Source organism: Euprymna scolopes, chromosome 6, assembly GCF_053919585.1.
Source record: "Euprymna scolopes isolate OS-2025 chromosome 6, ASM5391958v1, whole genome shotgun sequence".
NCBI lineage: Eukaryota > Metazoa > Mollusca > Cephalopoda > Sepiida > Sepiolidae > Euprymna > Euprymna scolopes.
The window spans coordinates 74240692-74261616 of record NC_136487.1 but is presented as its reverse complement, the minus strand read 5'-3'; the positions used below and the strand labels follow the sequence as shown (position 1 = coordinate 74261616).

The following is a 20925-nucleotide window of genomic DNA, read 5'->3' as shown; positions in this document are numbered from 1 at the left end:
TTTTATTCAGTTGTAAGGTTAAACTTTGGGGTTGTATTACTGTACACATAGATTCGAAAAAGTTGTCAAACAAATATATAACAAATAAATGTTATCAAAAGCAAGATAAGTTACTTTTCTACCAAACTGGATATATTTTTTCGTGTTTTTATTCAATGTAACATGTTTATTCAGCTCGAAAAACAGTGTTTACCGATGTATTGGAAAATTCAAGATGGCGTCTGATTCTCTTAACACGGTAAGTTTGGGAAAAGGTGTTATAAATAAAAACCCAGATAAAATACTGTTAAACACGCTCAATATCTGTTACCGTGAAATAGGTTGACATATTCGGCGGGTTTTTAATAGTATTTTGTAGTTTTTTTTATTTATAACACCTTTTCCCAAACTTACCATGTTAAAGAGAGAATCAGACGCCATCTTGAATTGTCCAATACATCGGTAAACACTGTATATTTTTCGAGCTGAATAAACATGTTACATTGAATAAAAACACGAAAAATATATCCAGTTTGGTAGAAAAGTAACTTATCTTGCTTTTGATAACATTTATTTGTTATATATTTGTTCTGAATTTCAGTAGACAATTCCAACAACAAATGTTAATGAACTTCTCCAAACAATTGACGCAATACGAACCGAACATTAAAAAAGAAAAAAAAAGAATCTTAGTTTTGCGTCAAGGGAAGGCTAAGTTTTAGTTTGCAAAGCCGATTTAGTTCGGTTATGCTCAGATTCATAACAAATTGATAGAATCCAATTTTAGCGTTACAAATTCCAGAGAATTATTTGATAGACACTATTGCTAAACGAATTATTTTTTCGCTAAATAGCATTTTTTTTTTTTTTGTTTAAAAAAAAAACAAAAAGTAACCATTGTAAGCGTAGAACAAAATATCGAAACCGGTAATTTTGTATATCTTATCGCAATCATGTAAATTTAAAAAAAAATGTCCGCTTCTCCTTAATAAAGTCATTCGGTAATCTGATTGGTTCATATTTTTCTTCGAGAGTGAGCTGCCCTTGGAAGGGGGGGGTATTTTTTTAATTTACATTTTTGAACGGAGTAAAATAAAACAAACGAAAAAAATATTATTAAACAAGATTTGAACAAAAAAACATTTAACATTTGTACAAAATAAAATAAATTTATCTTATTTCATACAAATGTAAAATAAATTTATTTTATTCTGTATAGATGTAAAATAAATATTTAATGTTTTCGTTTGTTTTATTTTATTTTGTTTAAAAATTTGAAAAAAGAAAGGTTCTTTTTTTAAACAAAAATACTATTTAGCGGAAAATAATTCGTTTGGCAATAGTGCCCATCCTCAAATAATTCTGGAATTTGTAACGCTAAAATTGGATTCTACCACAACGGAATTTTTTAATTTCCTCAATCTGGCAAGATTGAATATAACAAAAAAAAAAACTATTTTCAATTGACTTTCTGTCACATTTCAAGAAAAAAAAAGAACACCTAAAAAAAAAAATAAAAAGTTTACATCGTTTGTAAAGATTTTTTTTTTCCAAAGCCCAATCGTTATGCTAAAAGTCATCTGCTTTTAAAAGTATGAAGCAAAGAAAATACACAACCGTTCAAAACATTGATCCAAAACTTTTTTCCGTTAAAAATTTTTTTAAAATAAATTTCTTGATTCAAGCGATTATTTTTAAAAATTCTAATTCAGAAACAATAAACGGACTTGTTTACTGCACAGTATTAAGTTTTCTCAAAGAACATGTTTTCAGATTTTATTTTTAAAAAATGACCTTACATCATAAAATAAAGAGCTCAGAATAAAATAAAATTTGTAAATTTTTTATTTTTTTAACGGTTTCAAAATTTTATTGAATTTCATTTGAAAATGACCAGACGATCTTATGTTAGAATGATCACTTTTGTCACTTCATTGGATGATTTGATTCACGTGATGCCAACAAACGCGGGCAGACGACAATTTAGATTTAGGCGGCCTTCTTCAGGTGAGATTTTGGTGTTTGAACCCTCAGCAACTTATTTTCCATCTCCGTGGATACAGTTTTCTCCTCTTATGGCTTGGGATACTTTAACGTAGACAATTATCATTTTTAGATGAAATTTTGGTGTTGAAAAGACAATTTATTCATCTCTGAATAGTTTTCTTATATTATGAAAATTGCGTTCACGTAAATTATTCTCCTTTTTGAAAACTTGATATAAGAATGTCAAAGAGATATAAATTACTAATATATATATATATATATATATATATATATATGGTGATTAAGCGCCACTGAATATTCTGCGTTTCATCCACTTTAGGACTCATTGGCTGATAGGAAGGGCATGGTGGATACTAGAAAGCTGATTGGCTAACTAAAATCTCAATAGAAGAGGAGCATATAAAAACGATAAACAACCACAGAATTCGCGCATAAGCCTGAAGAGTCCTAGAGTGGATGAAACGCAGAATATTCAGTGTAACTTAATCGCCATATATATTTTATAAATTACTAACTAGCTCTACCTATGTATTGAGCATTTTTGAAGTAAATACTTAAAGTTTATGCATAAATCTATACTTTCGTATATTGATTTTATGTGAGTAAATTAAGTAGTTAGTGTGTATATGTGTGTGTGTATATATATATATATATATATATATATCAAAATAGAAAAGTTGACGATTGATCTTAGTTAAGTAAATATATTAAAGTTGTTTTTGGACTATAGAAAATTGTGTAGACTAATTTATTTCTTGGAAAAAAATCCGAGAATTAAAAAATAAATAAATAAAACATTGACACTTAACGTTTAATTTTGTAAAATTAACACTTAATTTACTTTATTTTTTATTTTATTTATTTTTTGGAAAGATCTAAGAATTAGAAATGAATTTTCGATGAAAATTTATTATTTGAAGTTTTTATTTAATTTTTCCAAATTTAACTTATTTAAAGGAAAAGATTGATAATGCCATTTAATGAACATTTTAGTTAATAATGAAGACAACGAGAAAGTTCATTTTAACATTTAATAAACTTTATTTTCGTTAGTGGCGTTTAGTAGATGAGAGAAACGGGTTAGTAGGTTAGTCTTCTTGTGTAAAGATAGAATTAATATATTGTCAACTTGTTGAGAGAACAGCTCAGTCCGCACATGTTTATAGCTAGTAGTCACTGGAACAAAGGAAGTCTTTTAAAGGAGAAAGAAAGGGGCAAAGTCTTTAGTGTGTGTTGGTGTATGTTCTTTAGCATGATAATGTTCGTTTGGGTACCGCACATGGAAACAAATGGAAGTTTGAAACGAACCATTGTATGCTTGTAGTACTCACGTTCAGCCTGGGGCAAAAGCTCCAGGCTAATGTCTGCTGTCCGGCAGGGTCAGAATGAAAGAGGGTTGAGTTTCAGATTTCGCTTTTTATATACTGTCACGTGATTGAGAGGTGACCTGATTGGACAAGCCAGGAGGAAATGAATTTCAAATCTCGAATCATGAGAATTAGCTTCCTCCTGTGATGTAGTGAGTGTCGGCTGCTACAAAGATTATATTTGGAGAAAACGGAATCCGAATCAATGATGTCTTGATTGATAATATCGGAAAATATTCAACATATTCTGTATTTTAGTTGGTGGCTAAATAAGTGTCTTGAATTAAAATTCATTTATACATAAGATAAAACAAAATGTCTTTGCATATATTTAATTTAACGTTTGTAACCCAGAAATTCTTTCTTTAAAGAAAATAAATTATTTTTTATTTGTATATTAGGTCAGGGCATAAATATTTGAAAGTTCAGAGTATCAAGTAATATTTTAAGAAAATAGAAACACATGAAAACCAAGATTCGAAGCAACTCTTTCAATTAAGAACTGTTTCCTTGAATTTGTTCTCAGTCGTGCAAGGTTTTCATTTAAAAAAAGAATGATTCATTGAAATTGTCCTCAGTCGTGCAATATTTCCAAAAAATATTCCTTTAAAAAAATAAGTCGTCAATGAGAACTTTTGAACAAAGTTTGTAAAATAAAAAATATTAAATTTTTTTTTTCTCTTGAAAAATTATTTTAAAGTTTCAACTGAGCATTATTACTTATTTATTTTTTTCGAATGACGTGTGGACAAGTATGCACTTTCAATCCTTTTCTTTATTTTTAATAAATTTCTATTTCTTTGATGTACAAGCTATTTTGTCATTTTATCACAGATCTTTAAAGAAAAGAGCATACAGATGGACACGTCTTGTTGTGCAGTTTATAAAATTTTTAAAATAATTTCTCACTGATTTTGTAGGTTGAGCCTGTCAACTTGTGTGGTAATAAAACTTCTCATATGCACTCTGTTCCGTCTGTCTGCTTCCCACCGGACTACAACTTGGATGTGTTCAAGTCCAATGTTAACAAATTCCTAATGAACCGCCCCCTTAAGTAAACACTCCATCAAATCTCCACACTAACGTAATGTACTTGCAATAACTCTTATCCCTGAGTGGCTTCTGGGCCTTGATAAGTGGTGATCACTGTGTAAAAAAAAAAAAAAAGTCAGGCTGTGCAAAGTGTTAACGTTGGTCAAAATCGCCTGTTCGTTCTTTCATCAATGATCAATACTTATCGAAGATATTTAGATACAGAACCTTAGAATACTGCCAGACAAAGTTGTAATCGAGGTTTCCACATCAATGTACAAAATCAAAATGCAAAAATGCATTTGAACGCATATCATCTGTGCATATATTATCCTTAATAAAAACAATTATATTTTGGACTGATCAAAACTTTCTGAATTTATTTGAAATGGTCTTTCTGAAGCTACCCAAATTTTTAAAGGACCAGATTTTCTTTCAATAAATCAGTGGAAAGTAGTTGACCAGTCTATGAACCAGTGTGTAGTGACCAGTGAACCCAAGTCGCTCATCATATTAACAAAAGAATTTGTATGGCTGAAATCCATTCATTACGGGGACATTTTGATTGTCACTGAACATCTGCGCAAATCAGTATTGCGCAAGGCAACACAGTTGTAATACGTCACCTTCACACACTCATGGGACTACATTTTTATCCTTTCATGTAGGAATACAGTAAACGGGTTAGAACGTTCGAAGGAGCTGATATATAAAGATTAATGCGCCAAAATTTAAGCAGTTTAGACAATAAAATAAAATACGTATTATATACGTTTGAAGCCAAACCAACGCATTATTACAAAATAAACAGAAATTTAATTTGTTTGAAATTCATAAAGATATTTTTTTTTTTATGGTAGTGTCTTAAATCTCGAACGGTGCGTTTGGTCACCAAATGCACCGTTCTGAGATTTAAAACAACAAACGGACTTATACTTTCTGATTCTCTGCTCCAACAAAATGGCCAAAAAAAATGACATACTGAAGATGAGGCGTTGCTTTGAAATATATTTATGAATTTCAATATAAATTTCAAACAAAATAAATGTTTGTTTATTTTGTAATAATACGTTGTTTTGTCTTCAACCTATAAAATGCGTATTTTATTTTATTCAAACTCAACCAGCGCTTCTAAGGAACAAAAATCTTAAAGTTTAGACAATGTTTCCCAAGTCACCAGGCCTATGTCTCTTACTTCTAACTTCGTCCGAAGGATGTTAAACCACACCAAGTCCAGACAGCCTTTTTGCAAGTTCCAGCAACGATTTTCTGATCTACAGTTTTTTCTTTTCCAGACTGAATAACCGACTCGAAATTATCGCCATGCAGACTCAACTGCCAGTACACAAGTCGTCACAGATTAAAGTGTTGTATAAAACTGCAAACTAATGAAATATTCTATCTCCCTAAAGAAGCTCACACAAGCCACAATGAATTAATATTCTATGCTTACAAACTTTTTCTCTCTAGTATTTCTTTTTGTAAGGTTTTCTTCATTAAATTACGCTGACCTTAATCCTTCCTCAGTCTCGGATGATTTCTTCAGTCACTGAAAAATATCAGCCATACATTCACAATTAAGCAATATTCTTTTCCCACTGGAAGGATGTTCCCAAATCTTTTCCTTTTATAAGGATGCACATCTCACCATATGGACTCCAATCTTTTTAATTTCCTCCATGTGCGGAGACAGAACACATTCGAGAAGAACTGACTTGCACCTCTAGCACACAAAAAATTATATTCTTCTGTTTAATAAAAATTGTTTGTAATTGCCCCAGAGTCGTCTCTATTTGCTGACTTATTTTTGTTTTTTCTTTTTGGTTGCTAGAGAAAGCTGTTTCAATTCAAGTTTTCGACTTCATCATGAATTCAAAGATTCGTCGATTCATCATCCCTTTACAGATGTTACTGGATGCTCCACTCTGTGCACCCATCTCTGCAACATCTTTCTCCACACACATGCAAACAAACATTAATGAACGTGCTGACACATGCACAACTCAGACTTATCGCATGGCAAAAACTTTATTTGTTGAAATATTCCAATCTTTTTCACTGAACTCTAATTATAATACGAAATCAAAAGAACATTAACTCTTATAAACAATTTTCAATGAATTATAATTTATTTAATTGAGCAAAGAAGTTTTGAATATGATTTTCCTGACTCCCTAAAACTTAATTAATCGATCCAGAACTCCTCTCCGCTAATGATCCCCCCTTGTTTTTACAAGAACTTTCAAAATATTCATGAACATTCTGTTTTTCTATTGCTGTAAACCTTCCATTTTAAACACAAATTCTCTTTTGTGAATATACACCTTCAGAACTCCTTATTTTATTTTGCTTACTATATGAGAATATCTCGTTTTTCTCACATTTTAATATAAAACCTGCAAATCCTTTTCACTGAAAGTATTTCTCTAAAACTGGCTCATCCCCAAAATATCTCACTCCTTTTTTTTTACACAGTGATCACCACTTATCAAGGCATGGAAGCCACTCAGGGATAAGGGTTATTGCAAGTACATTACGTTAGTGTGGAGATTTGATGGAGTGTTTACTTAAGGGGACGGTTCATTAGGAATTTGTTAACATTAGACTTGAAGACATCCAAGTTGTAGTCCGGAGGGAAGCAGGCAGACGGAACAGTTCCACAGGCGTGCAGTTCTAAGAAAGAAGCTTTGTTCATGGAATCCGCGTTTTGATTTAGGCACAGATATAGAATGGAGGAAATTTTTCACAGTGGATTCAGCTAGACGGGTGTTTTTTGTGAAAGATTGGCGAGGGGGGACCAGGGATTGGAGTTCAGACGAGCACCTGCCATGAAAATAACGATAAAACAAGGATAGGCTCGCAACGTCTCTTCTGTGAGAGAGGGGTTGCAGGGTAGAGAAAAGGGCATCCCCCACTAAGCCACGAAGTCTATTTTGTACTCTGTCAAGGCATGATAGGCTGTTTTTGGCAGCTCCTGCCCAGATATGGCAACAGTATTCCATCCTTGGACGTACTTGGCTTTTATATAGATGGAGAATTGCATCAGTAGTAAGATATCTTCTGGAGCGGTAGAAGGATCCCACCATCTTTCCAGCGACCTTGGCAACAGACTTGATGTACGTGTTCCATTTCAGATCAGGAGTAAAGGTCAAACCCAGAAGCTTGTCAAAACACGGGGCCTCACCCAGACGAGAGCCATCCATCACAATTGATGCCAGATGGGGATCAGAGCGTTGATGATGTAAGGATAGGAGTTTGGTTTTAGATGCATTAAAGGTAACTAGCCACATCTTCCCCCACTGAACCACGCGCTCGAGATCAGAGGAGAGACCTCCAAAAACCTGTTATGAACACTTCCCTAAAAATTAACGATCGCCTCCTCCATAACTGGTGATCGAAACCGCCATAATGTATCTTTGCATGAAATTTCATAAAAATTGGCCAAGCCGTTTTCGAGTCCACAGGGAACTCACTCACTTACATGTACAGTTCCTTTTTATATAATAGACAAGTAGATGGATTAAATAAATCGTTTCATTGTTATAAAAAAGTTTTTTTCTTTCATGCAACGATTTTGGTTACATTACTAATAATATAGAAGTGTCTCACTTCTACAGAGCTGCTTATTCATAAAAAAGAACCCCAAAAATTAAGTAATATAAATTATTTTATTTATTTATTTATTTATTTTCTTTTCAAAACAATTTGTGACTCATTGGGTCAATATTTGTTATAAATGTATAATTTAACTTTGACATTGGTTGTTAATTGCATTTTTTTTTATAATATTTATAATGGATGATGTCATAAAGGATAAATGGTAACTTAAATAAAAAATGAAACTTATTGTGACTTCATCCATTTTCAAGTAGATATATTTCTTCTTTGATGATCAACCATTTTTTTTCTTTCTTTCAATCAACATTTTTTAATTCTCTTACTTTCCTTCTTATTCGCCTTTTGTCATCCATTTTAAATTGAAAATTCTCTTTGGCATTTTGGCTAGGAGCAAAATGTATCAATTCTGGCACTACTAAGCAATTCTTATTTTTGTTCTAATCCAGAGTTCTCCTTTGTGAAGGAGCTGGATTTTTCTTACATTAAAAACGACCTTGTGTCTAATCCTGCCCTCATGGGAAGTAAATTAGAGAAAAACAAAACTGCATTTTAATAGCCACATGTTTTGATGCACTATTTTTTCTTGATGTAAACAAAGTTGAGCTCTGAGTAATTGGTCCATCAAATAATTGAAAAACTCTACTCATACACCAAGCAATTCTAAGTGCATCCACACAGATTTTGCCCATAATCAAAACCATTCGGACTGAGAAGTTATACGACTCAGCTGTCCCTTCAGTTGACTCTATCCAGCTCAGCATTAGAATCTACTACGGAGCATGGCACTATATATTTGAAGTTCACTATTCTATCTGAAATCTTTTTCCAGTTCAGCCAAATAAAAAAGGTATGTTTTATTATTATATGACACCATTGTCTTTATTCCCCCAAGATATTTCATTTAAATGCTTTTAATTTAAGATAGTTCTGCATTTATGAACTTTGATTTCTCCAAATTTATTCAGGTGTACCTGGCAGATGACAGGAATAACCAGAAATGTCCAGGCGAGCCTTATTACAAAAAAAATAAAAATTGTTACACCCCCCCCTCCCACTCATGTTAAGAATGGCAACGGCCACTGAAATTCATAAAGTGATACACTGGAAAATAATGTCTTAATATCCAGAAAACTACTTGTCGACCGTTTCTAGTTCTTCCATCATCCTCTGAGCACACCTGAGTAACTTTGGAAATCGTGCATTCATAAATGCAGAGGTACTCAATTTGAGTCAGAAGCATTAATCTCTACACAATCCAATTCAGCCCTTTATCTAAATGGGAGATTTGTGACCTAGTATATATAAGTTCATCTCCAACTGTATAATTCAATCTGATTTTTCAAAAAGTGAAATCCTTATTTCTCTCCAAAAGACAGCTGTCTAATAAATTGAGTTCATGGGGAAAAATAAAACATAGCAAGAACATAAAGCATTGGTTCCCAATCATATGCCTCAAGATATGACGGTCCCTATGAGTTTTAGCTGTATATGGGTTACTATATTGTTGGTTGTATAAGATACAAATATATCTAAACGCAGGGGCTAATTTAGAAAAAAATTAGGAGTTAGGCTCTAGATTTTTACTTTTAAATGTAGACATCTATATAGATCTTTACTTAAGAGAAAATATTTAAGTTTGTCAAATTAAACCATTTATATTTTTATTTTAAATCTATATATCTGTGAAAGTGTGTGTGCATGCATGCATTTCCCTACCAAACTGTAAATTTTCAGTTTACAGACTCGAGATTTGACATAAGAGGTATTGACATTTGGTAAAATCTTTTTAATCGGTTTTCAGCCAGAAATTCAGGCTATCCAGGGGTCAAAGTTCAACGATTTAACCCTTGAAAACTTTACCAAACTCCTCTGCCAGTTTTGGGTTTAAACACTTGAAATTTTAGATGTAGGTTACTTGGACATGGATCAAACTTTTTAATTTGATTTGAGCCCAAAACAATACATGTAAATAGGTCAAAATTGGGGTCAAAGTTAAAAAAAACAATTTGGCCTCTGCGATCTCTACCAAATTACTCAGCCAATTTTTAATCTGAACATTTGAAATTTTACATAAAGTATATTTAGACATAGCGCAAGCTTTTTAATCGATTTTGGGCGTAAATTTTGCTGCCAAGGAGTCAAAGTTCAAAAGATTTGAACTTTGCGGTCTCTAGCAAACTATTCAGCCAATTTTGGGTCTAAACATTTGAAATGTTATATAGGTATTCAGACATGCAACAAGCTTTTTAATCAGTTTTTGGGCGAAAATTTGGCTGCCAAGAGGTCAAAGTTGAAAGAGTTGACCTTTGCAAACTCTACCAAACTCCTCTGCTAATTTCGAGTCTAAACACTTGAAATTTTAGATATAGGTTACCTGGACATGAGTCAAACTTTTAATATATATGCATATGTGCATAAAGTTGAACATTACATAGGGCCCGAGCAAAGCCAGGCTGAACTGCTAGTTTGTTATATTGCAGTAAAATTATTCTTGGTCCTAAATGTTATATAGTTATAAAGTGGAGTTGTGAATGGTAAGGCACAAATATGAAAAATAATTGGGTGAAAACTAGTGTAAATAAATCATTGTTGATCTACATAAACAAGTTACAGCTCAAAGAAATTACTTTAAAAATGAGATTTGATAAGCTGATATCGGCAAGCGTCCTTTGAATAATGTTCTGTTTCAGTTTATCATTGGGTCAACATCAAGGGAAGATAACTTGCAAAATGTCTTTCAGGCGAGAGAAATAAATTTAAGGTACAAATTAATTTCCCTTCCAATATAAAATATTTATTCAAATATATTATTAGTGTGCAGCCATCTAAATATTATATAGTGCTCAGTATTAGTTGAAAGAAGAAAGATTATTATTATTATTATTATTGTAGGGAGCTTGATCAACATTTACCAATGCCTGGTATCACAGTCATGATGTGAGCATAGGTAAATGTTTCCCAACCCCTAATAAAAAGGTTGTCAGAAACAGCATTAAGGCAAAGGCGATTTATAAAAGTTCAATATATGACTTTTATTTTAACAATAGAAAGAAAATCACAAATCATGTTATTTGTGTTGATGCATTTTTTATATGTGCACGTGCTGATTCAGCACGAGAGTCAGGTGATAGTTTGTAAAAATGTAAAATGTTTAGGAAAGGAATGTTTTGGCAATGAAGGTAATGTTTGTAACTGTTAGTATGGTCGCTAGGACTTTGTATATTTTTCTCTTAGAGTTTGATAAAACTGGAATGAAAGAAGTATAACAAAAAAGAGAAAAGGGAAAATATTAATTCTCGCTGATCTGGTCCTTCCATGTGGAGAATTTAGATGTGTGACGCATGCGTGAAACTGTTGGTTGTTTAACATCGGACCCAACGGAAGCCACTGGAGTTGTTTACAGCGTGTTGACTTTGACTGCGACTGACTGGTTTTGGCACACGTGCCTTTTTTATAGGCTTCAAACCGGCTCCAACGAAAGCTGTTGGAAAAAATATTTTTGAAATTCACTTTCTTCGTAATCCGATTTGAAGAAAAAAAAAAATCTTTGATACATGAGGTGCTTCCAGCTACGTCGGCGAAACAAGACAAGTTTTAAGTTTTGTGCACGGAAGTTGCGTAGGTGTAGACAGCAGCTGTACGCGCAACTGAAACGTTCCTTGTACAGCCACTTTTAATATCTGTGGCGAGTCGCTACATTATTTTTTTTACATGGGCGTTACCACTTATCAAGGCTCAAAGACCATTCAAGGATAAAAGTTAATGAGTATGGTAGACACTAAGACAATAGTATATTAATAATTAGTGGCAGAAATAGATTATTGGGGGGGGGCTCAACAAGAAATTGTTTACATTGGACTTGAAGACGACTCTATTGTAGTCAGCTGGAAAGCAGGTTAGCAGAACAGTTCCACAGACGGGCACTCTTAGGAAACAAACTTTGTTCATGGAATTTGTTTAGATTTAGGCACACTGTGGGGAAACTGTTGGTCGTTGTTGTAGGTAGACGAGTGTTTTTTGTGAAAGTTTGGCAAGGGGAACCATTAATTGAAGCTCAGACGAGTACTTGCCATGAAAATAACGCTAGAGCAGAGACAGACTTGCAACGTCTCTTCTGTGGGGAAAAGAGGTTGCAGAGAAAATAAAAGGGCATCACCTACTAGATACTGAAGCCAGTTTTGAATTTTGGCAGGGCATGATAGGGTGTCCCAGGCAGCTCCAGCCTAGATAGCAGTACTCCATTTTAGGATGTATCTCATTCTTATACAGGTAGAGGATTGTATCGGGGAGTTAGATATCTCTTGAAGGGGTGAAATCTACATTCTATCTCTATATTAATAAGATTATAGGATAAGTTCACTCTATAAAAAGATAAAAATGAAAGGAAAAAGCTCCTGGGCAACATCGGGTTGATACAGCTAAAATATATAACTAATTGTATCTATCTAGCGTTGTTTGGAGTGCAGTGAAGTCATTTCAGATTTTAATTTTATTTGTTTGCTAGTTTAAATCAAAGGTAGCTAAATCCTATATTTAATTTAAAATAAGTTGTCTCCCATGCTGATTTTTTGTTTATACGTTATTATTGTTGTCCTATATTTATTCATTAGCTTTATCCTCCCAAAGATTCCAGACAACCAGAATGTGCTGCTGCCATTGCACACAGAAATTACTATTTCCATTGCTTCCAACGTAATAGATGTACTGAGACTAAAGCCACCTTCAGAACTGCCAGCAACCACTGTAAAAAAGTAATAAAGAATGTGAAAGAGTTGTATGCTAAGTCCGTTAAGTCCAAAGTAGATAAACTGCATTTTTTTCCCACCAATTCTGGCAAATAATGAATGGAATCCTGAATAGAAATCTGTGCTCTATCCTAACCATCGTTAATAGACCTGACATAATCTTGTCACCATTGGACAAAGTCAAACTCTTTGCCAAAAACTTTGCAGTTAATTCTACCTTATGTGATCAGGGCCGCCAACTCCTCGTATTTCCTCCCATGTCTGAAAACACGCTATGCGACATACAAATATCTGTGCATGATGCTGGCAAAAAAAACCTCTATTCCAGTAAAGCATCTGACCCTGTCGGCATTCCTATTATAGTGCTCAAAAAGCTTCAACCTGAACTAGCTCCCATACTTACAAAGCTGTTTAAGTATTGTCTTAATGAAAATTACTTCCCAACACCCAGGAAAACCTCATCAGTATGTCCTGTATTTAAAAATTCTGGTGATTGCTCATCTCCCTGTCAATACAGACCAATCAGTCTCCTGTGCGTCATGAGTAAGTTGCTGGAATCTGTGTTAAATAGAGAAGTAGGCAACCACTTTAACAAAAATAACCTCCTCAGTGATATGCAATATGAATTCCATTCTGCTAGATCTACAGCAGATGTGCTAACAGTTATATCTCATAGGATTAGCAAATCTCGATGCAGGTTTTTGTTCTAGGGTAATTGCTTTTGACATATCAAACATCTTTAATAGAGTATGGCATAAAGGTCTACTCCACAAAATCTCCAGCTATGGTATAGCTGGACATGTCTTTTCAATTATTAAATCATTTCTCTCTGATAGGTTTATAAAAGTAAAAGTAGTGGTTGATGGTCAGAAATCAGAAATTCATAGTATTAATGTTGGAATCCCTCAGAGGTCCATCCTGGGCCTAACTCTCTTCCTGAGCTACATAAATGATCTCCCAAATCACAAAATAAGATCATTTGTAAATATTTATGCTAAGGACACTACCATCTATGGCACCACTTCAAAGGTCATAACCAAGTTCTCTGATTCTCTCTCCTCTGATCTTGATCATGGGGTGCAATGGGGAAAGAGGTGGCTGGTTAATTTTAGTGAATCTGAAACCAAACTTCTATCTTTCCATCAACACTCTGATCCCCGTCTGGCATCAATTGAATTGAATGGCTCCATGTTTTGACAAGCTTCTAGGTTTAACCTTTACTCCTGATCTGAGATGAAACACGTACATCAAATCCGTTGCCAAGGCTGTTGGAAAAATGGTGGGATCATTCTATCGCTCCAGTAGATATTTCACTGCTGATGCAATTCTTTACCTGTATAAGAGCCAAGTACGTCCAAGGATGGAGTACTGTTGCCATGTCTGGACAGGAGCTGCTATAAGCAGTTTATCCTGCCTTGAAAGAATTCAAAATAGACCGTAGTCTAGTGGGGGATGCCCTTTTCTCTTCCTTGCAACCTCTTTCCCACAGAAGAGATGTTGCGGACCTGTCCCTACTTTGTTATTTTCATGGCGAGTGCTCGTGTGAGCTCCAATCTATGGTCCCCCCCCCCCTGGCCTGACTTTCACAAAAAACACTTGTCTAGTTGAAACCGCTATCAATAATTTCCCCACTCTTTATCTGTGCCTAAACCCAAACACAGATCCCATGAACAAAGCTTCCTTCTTAGAACTGCAAGACTGTGCAACTGTTCCGTTTTTCAGCTGACTACGATATGGTTGTCTTCAAGTCCAATGTGAACAAATTCTTGATGAGCCCTCCCCTTATGTAATCCAATTTACCAAATTTCCACTACTAACGATTACTATATGTCCTTCTTGACCACTGTACACTCATTAACCCTTATCCCCGAATGGCTTCCGGGCCTTGATAAGTGGTGGTTAAAAAATTTAAAATAAGTTGTCTCCCTTGATGATTTTTTAATACGTTATTTAAAAATATTCTATAATCGTCTGGAGTGGATAAAATATTTAAAAAATTAAATTGTAGTGAAGAAAGTTTTTAAACTGCTAACTCTTAAAACAATAATAAATGAAAATTGTATAGTTAGAAGTAAAGTTTGATTGATCAGCTTAAATGCTATTTGGGCCTGACTTAAAGTTATCTTTCCTGTGTTATATATGAGGTGTCTTAAATAAGTTTCCATATTTTTTTCTTATGGGCACTTTTATTGATAGTACACACACAAAACTCTAGTTCCCTTCAAAGTAATCTCCTCCAGCTGCAATACACTTGAACCGTTCCAACAACTTCTGGGAGGCCCCAGGGAAGTCCTTGTGTAAGCATGTCAATGACCCTCGTCAGCCTCTACAATCTCAATTGTTTTATAACGACAGCCTCTAAGGTTTTCCTTAAGCTTAGGAAATAAGTTAAGGGAGCAAGGTTTTGTCTATAGGGAGGGCGAGGAACTGTCTTGATGTCCATCTTGGTCAAATAGTTTGTGACAAGGATGGAGTTGTGGACTGGAGCATTGTCCTGATGGAAATGCTAAGGACCTGATTTGAAGAATGCAAACTTCTTCTGAAATCTCTTTCAGAATTACTTTAAAGCCTCAACATAGTATTCTTTGTTGGCTGTCTGTCCAATGGGAACTCAGTGCATGCAGATCACGCCCATGCTGGCAAAAATAAAAAAGGATCATAAGTTTCTGGGTGGATTTACTCAGTATGGCCTTCTTGGGTCTGGGAGAGCCAGCATGCTTCCACTGGTAACTCTGTTTCTTGGTCTCTGGGTCATAGCAGCAGATCCAGCTTTCATCGCAGGTCACTAGAGTATCAAAAACTGCAGAATCTGAACCGATCAGCTCGATCATCTCCCTGCTGTCATGACAACGTCTTTCTTTCTGATCTTCTCTAAGCATCCTTGGGACAAACTTTCCACATTTTCAGTTCCTCACGAATAATTATGTGTACAGTTCCCACACTGACATCAAACTGTGCACTTATTGTCTCTATAGACACATGATCGTTCTTATCCATGAAATTATTTGATCAATGAACTCTGGTGTTCTGACTTCTTTACTCCTCCCATATCTCTTATCATCCATCACAGACTCTCTGCCTTCCTTGAATCTCTTATATCATTCAAAAACTCATGCTTGATTCATGCAAAATGGTCCAAAATCAGTCTGAAGCATTTCATACGTTTCTGGCATTTTTCCAGAGTTCAAAACAGAATTTTATCGCATATCATTCTTCTAAAGTGTTCTCATGTCCTGGTTGCATTTTTGAAATTCACCAACTGTGACGATCAGGCTTTACAGTGCATTTTAATCAGGCTTTAGGGTGCATTTTAATTCCTGCTGTAACTGTTCATTTGAACCTGAAATCATAAAAATTGGTCAGTCCTCTCATAAATTGTACAGCAATAACATACTGAATTTTCAAGAGTCTACAACAACTTTAAATGCCCACACAAAAATAGCCTGGAAACTTATTGAAGGCACCTTGTATATGACAAGTAAGCTGGGGTTTGTACGTTTCAGCATCGCAGATTTGGCGAGAGGACGATTCTTCTATATTTTTAAAATTAATTCAATAAATGAAGATATTTTTTCTTTTAATAATTTTTCTTTTAATTTTATTTAAAGAAAAAAAAAAAAAAAAAAACTTAAAAATAACCGTGTTTATTGAAAACACAACACAAAAACAAACAACGCTCAGTCGTTAATGAGATTATACTTCCATAGTTTTTCTTAATTAAAATTTTTTAAATATCGAGTTTTTAATCCTCAAAGAATTATTTATTAAATAATTAACCGAAAAGAACTTTGTAAAAATGATTTTTCCTTTTAAACAGTTAAATTGATATAAACATTAAAATCTTCAAAAGGTGTTTATTTAAAATACAACTCAAAAACAGACAACATTCAGTCGTCGACAAAATAATATTTTTATACTGTTTTTCTTAATTAAAAAAAAAAAAAAAGAATGGTGCTTATGCACTTATGTTACCGTGCTATTTTTTATATAGTATTTTCAAGTTAAATTACAATTTTACGATATCTTTTTTATTAAATTGTTAAGTGAACATACAGAATCGTTACAAAACATCCTCCTCCTCCTCCCATGTTAAGAATAGCTTTCTAAATAACATTGTTTCAGCATAGTAACAAAAAAAAAACTTTTTTCAAGTTTTTAATTCTTAAAAAATTTATTAGAAAATAATCAACCAAAAAGAGTTTTGCAAAAAAATTATTTTTCTTAAAAACATTTAAGTGATATATTTCCATATTGTTTTTCTTAATATTTTAAAAAAAGCTATAAAATCTATATAAAAATGTGACAGGTAAGGTCAAGCTAAAATGGCGACACTGAAGAGGCCAAGTCGAAACGTCCCATTTTTTTTTAGCCTGGGAAGATATCATGGTGAATGAAAATATACTACACTTGACTTCCTGAGGAGGAGGTAATGACTGAGAGACGGAAAGATGATCTCATAAGAATAAATATTACATTACCCTCTCTTCCTAAAGCGGGTGTAATACCTAGGAACATTACCCTCTCACCTCTTTAAAAAGGGGAGGTAAATCCTGGCAAGACGATTTTATGACAACTAAAATGATATTAGTACACCACTACCACCTCCTCTATAATAATACGATCGTTTTTTTCTTTTTATCTTTTCTTTTTCAATCTTTTTTCCTTCCTTTTTCTTTTCTCTTGTGTTTTCGTTTTTTGTGTCGAAATGCCTAGGCATAAAAACATTTTTGTGGTCCTTTTGGGTAAGATCAAAGTATAGTTTCACAATGTAATTAATATTTTCTGCAAATAAATAGCTGAAAATGTAGTACCTGTTTTAGATACCTTAACGCCATCAGACGTTTTACTATTGACAAAAATATTGCATATGTATAAGAAAACATGATACAAATCAACAACTGTATTGCGGAATATTAGAAGCTGTTTATGAAATAAATATGCAAATGAAGATCTAAAGGTCTTGGTGGGGGTTTGTGTACTCTATATACGGTATTACAAAACGTGTACTATAGAATAAAATAAGCATAACCTGTTTTGATGTTAATATAGTTGGGATAGCTATTCATTTGGATAAAGATAAAATAAAATGTTAATTTTTGCTTGAATTAATCTTGTCATTTTTTTTTATTCACCTAAATCACTGATTTTATTGAAACATTAAATGAAAACGTACATATTTATTATATATATATTTTTTTGGCTGAGTAATTTGGTAGAGACCGCAGAGGTCAAATTTAAAAAAAAATTTGACCTCTTAACATTTATTTATTTTTTTTTGCTCAAATCAAATTAAAAAGTTTGATCCATGTCTAAGTAACTTACATCTAAAATTTCAAGTGTTCAGACCCAAAATTGACGAAGGAGTCTGGTAGTTTTCAAAGGTCAAATCGTTGAACTTTGACCCCTTGACAGCCAAATTTCTGACCAAAAACCAATTAAAAAGATTTTCCCAAATCTCAATGCCCCTTATGTCCAATCTTGAGTATGTAGACTGAAAATTGCGTGTGTGTGTGTGTACATTTCCCTACCAAACTACTCTATCAGTTTCACTTTTATAGATATATAGATTTAATGAAAAAGTACATCTAATTAGTTTTATATCTGTTTTCTTTTTAGTTTCTTTTCAGTTAAACATCTGCACAGAAATGGCACCAATCACTGAAGGAATGGGAGGAAACCCATGCCGAAACTTGGTTCTCTTTGATACCAGCAAAAACGAACAGTTTACTCTCAACCGTGGATTTAAGATGCTGAGCCGGAAGCTACGATCCCAATGGCGATTCCAGAGTAACAAAGAAGAAATCAGCGAAAAGAAGTTGTCTGAAGCCTGCATCTTTGTCCTAGCAGCACCTCGCGAGAAATTCACTCAGGAAGAATTCAATGTCATCAAAAGATACATTACCAGTGGTGGCAGCATTCTTGTATTGCTCCATGAAGGCGGAGAGGAACGTCTGCAAAACAATCTGAATTTTCTTCTTGAAGAATTTGGAATCATGGTAAATGGCGACTCGGTGGTGCGGACATCATATCATAAATATTACCACCCGAAAGAAGTCCTTGTGCAGAATGGAGTTGTGAACCGTGCTATAAGTCTTGCTGCGGGGAAGCTCATGGTTGGTGGATCCGGTGAAGGTGACACTATTAACAACGCTCAGGCTCTTTCATTTCTGTATCCGTTTGGAGCAACACTGAATGTGATCCGACCTGCCGTGCCGATCCTTTCTTCTGGGAGTGTCTCATTTCCACTCAACCGTCCCGTGTGTGCTCTTAGCTTTGAAAGCAAGTCATCCCAGCAAGGTAAACTCGCTGTCATGGGTTCTGTCCAGATGTTTACTGATAGCTATATCGAAAAAGAGGAGAACATGAAAATTCTGGAAATGCTATTCAAGTTTCTCACGACCAATGATATAAAACTGAACCAGATTGATGCGGACGATCCAGATATCTCTGATTATAACATGCTGCCTCGCATTGAAATTATATCCCGAGGGCTGAAAACCTGCCTTCAAGAGACGGACGATATACCCATAGATATCACCAAGCTTTTTGATAACTCTCTCTATATGCTGGACACATCTCTTGTGCCAACCGCAATCCGGGCTTATAATGAACTTCACGTCAAACATGACACTGTTGCTCTAGTCACCCCACAGTTCGAGACTCCACTGAATGCTCTGCAGCCAGCTTTGTATCCTTTGTTCCTCAAAGAACTTCCTCTGCCTAGCTTGGACTTGTTTGATTTGGAGGAAGAATTCTCATCTGAGAAGGCTCGACTGGCAAAGTTGACAAATAAATGTTCCGACTCTGATCTGAACTACTATGTCCGAGAATGTGGCGATATTCTTGGCGTAACCAGCAAGCTGCCATTAGACATGAGGGATACTAAATATATACTCGAATATATCTTTCTCAGAGTTGTTGAATTCAAAAAACTGAATCAGGAGATGTAAAATGAACACCTGAAAAATAAATTTGAAAAAAAACAAAACAAATTAAATTACTTGTACTGATCCAGTTTATGATCCAATCTCTGGTAACTTTGTGTCAGCGTCTTCCGGCAGGTTACATAGACAGTGAGAGGATGCTGAAGCAAAGACTGCCAGATGATTAACTCGAAACACATCTATCCTTCCCCATGTTAAGAATGCCTTTCTATTTAGAACTGTTCATCAAATGCTTTTACAAGTCTTTTTCATTGACTTTTTCCTTTTAATTTTTGTCTTTATTTAACTATAATATATATATATATATATATATATATATATATGTGTGTGTGTGTGTGTGGTTCTATTGTTTTTACATATCCAGTGTTTTTTGTTTTTTTTTTCTAGGAAATTCCAAAACGAATTATCAGTTACTCATATTCTTCTTTCCACCTGGAATTCATTTGTCTAAAGGCTAAAAAATGTGTTTTACTCACTAAGTTTTTCTGAGATGGGATGAAAGTACATATTTATCTATTACAATAGAAAAATGCGAGCATGAAAAGTAATATGGTTAAGCTTAAACATGGAAAAGTAAAGGACTAGTTGTTAAAACTGGAAAAGAAAAGGACATTATATTCTAGTAAAAAATATAAATTTATAACTTAAAATATTGCAGCATTAAGAATTGATTATATAAGGTTATAAATTGAATTTAAAAAAATTCTTAATGCTGCAATATTTTAAGTTATAGATTTATTATATTTTTACTAGAATATCTTGTCCTATTCTTTTTCAGCTTTAAACATGGAAAACTAAAGGAATAGTTAAGCTTAACCAGATTACTTTTCATGCTCACATTTTTCTATTGTAATCCATGATTTTTCCAGGTCTCCAATAAATTCACTTGTTCTTTGTTTAATTTCAGTCATTTTGTTTTGCCTCCATAAACATATATGTAATAACAATGTATGGCACTCGTCTGCTTTCAATAAAGTTCCCCCAATTATCTCCCTTTTGTGCTTTTATTCTGTTTCACTTGTTATTTCTTGTTTCCAATTAGTAGCAACAGTAGTTGCTGAAGCGACATGGTTGCTATAGATACGAGTCATAAAAAGCATCGCTCACCTCCTTACATATTTTTCTGATTTTAAACGCCAGAAAATTCATAACTTTTGTTTTACTGAACGAAAATTGAAAAAAAATTGTTTTTCACAATATATCTGAGAAGGTGAGAACTGTAATAATTGTTTG

General features: G+C 33.9%; 1 protein-coding gene across 4 annotated transcripts in view; it reads left to right on the top strand.

Moving 5' to 3' along the window:
- The window catches only part of LOC145277698 (intraflagellar transport protein 52 homolog), an 89633-nt gene extending 68934 nt beyond the window's left edge, over positions 1-20699 (top strand). For 3 of the 4 annotated variants that reach the window (XM_080129390.1, XM_080129392.1, XM_080129388.1), the window contains exon 2: positions 18365-20699. In XM_080129390.1, the coding sequence (XP_079985516.1) occupies positions 18394-19698 (1305 nt within the window). In that variant the 5' untranslated portion in view covers positions 18365-18393 and the 3' untranslated portion in view covers positions 19699-20699. Of the gene's footprint in view, positions 1-8247; positions 8851-18364 lie in introns of those variants that run through there. The other variant, XM_080129389.1, reaches the window with a different exon arrangement.
- The last annotated feature ends 226 nt before the right edge of the window (positions 20700-20925 follow it).